At 45.8% G+C, this 5000-nt stretch overlaps 2 protein-coding genes across 2 annotated transcripts in view; both read right to left on the bottom strand.

Annotated features, from left to right (window-relative positions):
* The window catches only part of LOC145391250 (HMG box-containing protein 4), a 186101-nt gene that overhangs the window by 128305 nt on the left and 52796 nt on the right, over positions 1–5000 (bottom strand). The gene's annotated exons all lie outside the window — the stretch shown is intronic.
* The window catches only part of LOC145391163 (uncharacterized), a 10453-nt gene that overhangs the window by 1795 nt on the left and 3658 nt on the right, over positions 1–5000 (bottom strand). Inside the window, exons 3-11 of the mRNA XM_080265841.1 lie at positions 4281–4433; positions 4006–4059; positions 3497–3625; positions 3009–3161; positions 2393–2521; positions 1783–1970; positions 1502–1610; positions 1121–1339; positions 235–455 (exon numbers count right to left, since the gene is read on the bottom strand). Coding sequence (XP_080121967.1) covers positions 235–455; positions 1121–1339; positions 1502–1610; positions 1783–1970; positions 2393–2521; positions 3009–3161; positions 3497–3625; positions 4006–4059; positions 4281–4433 — 1355 coding nt within the window. The remainder of the gene's footprint in view (positions 1–234; positions 456–1120; positions 1340–1501; positions 1611–1782; positions 1971–2392; positions 2522–3008; positions 3162–3496; positions 3626–4005; positions 4060–4280; positions 4434–5000) is intronic.

Here is a 5000-nt window from a genome sequence, read left to right as displayed (position 1 = left end):
AGTGAGTTTTGAACACTACATACGAATTGCCCATCATCATCATCATCACCATTCGCCCCCGCATCCTGATACATTCATCATCATCCACTCACTTCCCCCACTTGTTACCATCCTCCACCCCTTCATCATCATCATCATCATCCACTCACTTCCCCCACTCGTTACCATCCTCCACCCCTTCATCATCATCATCATCATCATCATCATCATCATCATCATCATCAACCTACTCACCACAAAATGCCTAGGCAGGGTATAACTTCTCCTGTCCTGGTTGCGTCGGTACAGATTCTTGTTCTCGTACTCATAAAGGTGGTTGGTATCTGTGGGCAGGGTAGTGAAGTACCTCGTCTGTGCCTGTGTGTCTCTCGGGTATGTGTCGCGCATCCATGAACCGTACTTGGAGTTCGTGTGGCGGTGGTAGACTGGCTTACCCACCGCGGACAGCATGCAGTCTGTGAAAGTGAGAGAGTGAGAGAGAAAGTAGGTGTGAGAGATAAGGAGTGAGTGGGTGACTAATGTTGAACTATCGGTTTAAAATCATAAGATTCGTGGAGTTCGTGGTAGACTGGCTTGCCCACTGAAGACAGCATGCAGCCTGAAAGAAAGTGGAAGAATGAGAAAGAAGTGAGTGTGAGAGACATGTGTAAGAGGGCGTCAGTGTTGAACTGCTGATTAAAGGGACGTCAGATTCTTGGGGTTTGTTGTGCCACTGCTTTCCTCCTCCCTATCTCTTTCCTATATCCATCCTCTTTCCTCTCTCTCCTCTCGTGTTTATCGACCTGTAATTTCATTTGTAAACCAAGTGTACATATCATTCCTCCTCTCTGGACGCTTGGAGCAGATGGGGCACTCTTTTTCTCCTACCTGCGTCCGTCCTCCCTCTTCTCCCTATCTCAGTTTCTCACTCTGTCACCTGTTGTTTGATTCATAAAACCGGGATACGTATCACTGCCCAGCTGTTCCACGCGAGGTTTGAATAGCTCTTCCTTTCATCATACTTATGTCTTCCCCTTTTCCTTTGTCCTTCCTCCCCCTTTCCTTCCTTTTTCCTTCATTCTTCGTCTTCTTTCCCCCACTGAACCCCTCCAAAAAGAGACTCGTTCTCTCTCTCTCTTACCTGTCGTTCGATTTCTAAACCCTGGGTAGGTATCATTCCCGAACTGCTCCACGCGCAGTCCAAACAAGACGCCCCTGCCCTCTGGACACTTAGGGCAGTCCGGACATTCCTGGGGCGGGGGGCAGAGGTCCTCATAGCCGGCAAAGCGGGGTGGACCATGCCCGGAGGTGATGCCCTCCACTGTGCCCGTAGATGGAGTGTAGCGGGTGCGGTCGATCTCTGTAGGGTTGAGGAGTTGGTTCTTATAATCGGTCTGTCTCGTCCCAATCAACCAGTCAGTCATTCAGTCTATATTTATCTATACATCTCTCAGTCTGTCCGTCTGTCTGCCTATATATACAGCATAACTATAGCAAAGAACAATAATAAAGAACAACTTACCATGGACCTGAATGTTTCCTTTGTTCTCGTCGATTTCGTTCTTCGCTACACACTGGTAGTCACCGTAGTCTGAACCCTCGATGTTATGTATGGTGAGCTGCATCGTACTCTGTGGAATGACAGAACAGTAATTACAGTAGCAGCGGTAATGGTGGTGCTGAAATTTGACGTTTATGTGAGCTAAGACGGTGCACTGCAAGTTTTAAGCCTGCAGTACACCGGAATCAAGTCTAAACGAACCTAGGGCCACAGAAACAATACCAAAAACAAGAAATACTCACTTTCCACTCCTCCGAAGGGTGTTGAAGTTTGGAGATGGAGTATTTTGGAGAGCTGTCAATCATTCTGCCATGTTGATCCAGCCAGTAGGTCAGGGCGACGGGGAAGGACTGGACCTGACATTCCAAAGTGGCAGTTGATGTGTTGTATGTTCCGACTTTCCACTGATGTACTGTGATGTGGGGCTCGACTGTGAAAGAAAGTGAGAAAATGAAACAGAGTGAGTGTGAGAGACGGAAAGAGGTGAAGAGAGAGAAAGGTTGTATCTGACATTCGACTGTGGCAGATGATGTGGGGACCGATGTGAAAAAAAAGAGTAAGAGTGAGAGAGTTTGAGACAGAGTTAAAGATAGACAGGTACATAGCTGAGTAAGTAGGTAGGTAGGCAGATATACAAAAAAGATCAACAGAGAGAGAGAGAGAGAGAGAGAGAGAGAGAGAGAGAGAGAGAGAGAGAGAGAGAGAGAGAGAGAGAGAGAGAGAGAGAGAGAGAGAAATAATCATAGAGACAGATATATTCATACAGATAAACAGAGTAATACACACACACACACACACACACACACACACACACACACACACACACACACACACACACACGGGAATACTAACAGTGTACTTCAATGGGGAATTCCTTTTCGTCTGGTGGGGGTACACCGTTGTCAGCCTGGCACACGTAAACGCCCATGTGACTTCGATCCACGAGTGTTAGATTCAGTGTGGGGCCAACAACCTGTACGTCTGTGAAATGAAGAAGAGTAGTTAGCAATTTACGTATTGACTGCACGAGGGGCTGAGAAGTTAGCTTAGGTTAGTTTAGATTAGGTTAGGTTTGGTTTGGGTCCAATAACTTGTACCTCCGTGAAAAGGAGGGGTGGATGTTTGAGTATCAACTACACGAGGGTTTCTGGTTGTTTACAAGATTACACATATGAATTTGTAGATGATAAGGAGAGACACTGGCAATGCTGACTGAACCGTCTCCATAATACACAAGAAAGAGCAGCGTGCAATAAGCAAAATTAATAATCTAGGAAGATATGCCAGAGAGCTTCCTTAACTGACGTGAATGCGGGCCCAAATATTGCCAAGTTTCTCAAATGCAGTATATGATTGATAAAGATCATAAGTAGCCTACCGAGTTCCAGTTAAATACGTTCATCAATAAAGGTTATATTGGCGTTATTCTAGGGATCCTGGATAATTGCATGATATCTGTCCATCTCACCGTTCCACTGTCCTGTATTAATGGATCTGCCGTCTTTCCTGGCCCATACCACTAAGGGGGAAGGCACACCGGTGGCTTGGCAGTAGAGACGAAGGTTATCACCCTCGTGGATCACTATGGGACGACGCTGACGGGGCTTTTTGCGAGTTGAACCTGGGGTGGGAGAGAAGCAAATGAAGAAGAGTGCACAGGTATAAAAAATGTGATATAAATTTTTTCAGGGCGAAAAATTCCGCCAACTAAAAGTCGACGATTCCTCATTATCCTCAGACTATTCGTAGCATTTTTTCTTTATGTGTCCTACTCCAGGCATAAGTTTAAGAGCCCGTTCCATGAGACCCAGCAGTTCTCAAACATACCATACACCTCTACATATTACCATTTCAGCGCTAACACCCACTGTCCATATTAAATGCATGCAATGGCTGTCTCATGTGAGTCATGCACTGGGGGAAAACTACAGCCTCTTCTCTCTCTCTCTCCCCTACCTGGTATGGATGGTGCAATTATTAGCGTGGTCGGCTCTGTATTGTTGACAGTCCAGGTGCTGATGCCTGGGACCCCGTGTGTTCCGGGGGTTCCTGCCTCACCCTTGCGACCACGCGGACCCGTTATGCCTGTTAACAAGACAAAGGACACCTATGATACCCGCACCCACCCCTGCAGTATTCTAAGGGGAAAGGAATAATTACTCACGGGGAGAAGGGGGGGGGTGACTTCCTGGTTAAAACCTGGTAGGGTAAAGGTCAACTGTGGTTAAAAATTTTTGCTCTCCTGGGTAAAATAAGCGAATGAATAAATAGACAATATGATCATGCACTCCTTCCACACTCTTGATTCAGGCAGATGTCTACCACTGAGCAATATTTCTTTCTTAAGTACTCTCAGACGCTCGCATGGAAAGCATTCTCTAAAGACCAACACCATGAGCTCTCCTCCTCTTTCTCTTCTTTCTCCTCGCTGTACTGCATAATAGGTAATGGAAAAAACTACTCACCTCTTTTGCCTCTTGATCCTTTTTCTCCACGATCACCTTTTGCTCCAGGTATACCTGTGAGAAGGTGACGGTATTAACACTCAATGCTCCTATGGCTCACTCCCATCATTATTATCATCATCATCATCATTATCATTAACACTCCCGGATTCTAATGTCCATAAACTCCATTAGCTATGTAATTTACGAGTATGTGAAAAGGCCCAGCCAACCCTTTATGGGACATCCAGTTCAGGGATCTTAACCCATTAGACCACCAGGCACCATAACCTCACCGTGCTCTCCGTCCACGCCATCTGATCCCGGTGTTCCATTGCTTCCCGGTAAGCCATCCAGACCGGGAATGCCGTCCATTCCATTTCGTCCCGGCATTCCATCTAATCCCGGTTTGCCTGGGGGTCCGTCTCGGCAGTCTTCTCCGGATTCACCTGAGGGTTAGATGGAGGTTATGCTATGCTATGCTATATTGTGTTGTGCTATGTTGTGTTATGTTAAGGTTGTGCTATGTTTTGCTTTGTTTTTATGTTACCGTCTGTTGTTATGGTATGGTTTGCTATATGTTCTATGTTACTACTTTGTGCAATGCTATGTTATGTTGTCTTGCAGTGCTATGCCGTGTTGTTGTACTATGCTGTTGTTGTGCTATGTTATGCGATCTTACGCTATACTGCTATGCTGTTATGCTGCTAAGGTATGGTATGTTACATTTTCTCATGCTATACCAGGTTATCTTGCTACGTTCTACTGCCTTACGTCATGTTGGGTTAGACTGGGTTTGGTTGAAATAGGTTAGGTTAGATGACACTGGGTTGGCTTAAGTTAGAATGACTTGCCTTCAGTTAGTCTATACTGTTTAATTATACACAGGCTGGTCTTTACATAACGCTGCACTTCCTCTCCAGATTCCTTGTGTGTTGAGTGGATGATCAGTCAGTGGTGTCAGTATCTACCCTGCATCATTGATTCATTTCCTACTTCAACTTCCACAACCATGC

Source organism: Coenobita brevimanus, chromosome 17 (genome assembly GCF_032717465.1).
Source record: "Coenobita brevimanus isolate Jiangsu-jjx chromosome 17, ASM3271746v2, whole genome shotgun sequence".
NCBI classification, from domain to species: Eukaryota; Metazoa; Arthropoda; class Malacostraca; order Decapoda; family Coenobitidae; genus Coenobita; species Coenobita brevimanus.
Note: the sequence above shows the minus strand (reverse complement) of the source record. Positions and strands in the feature narration are given on the sequence as shown.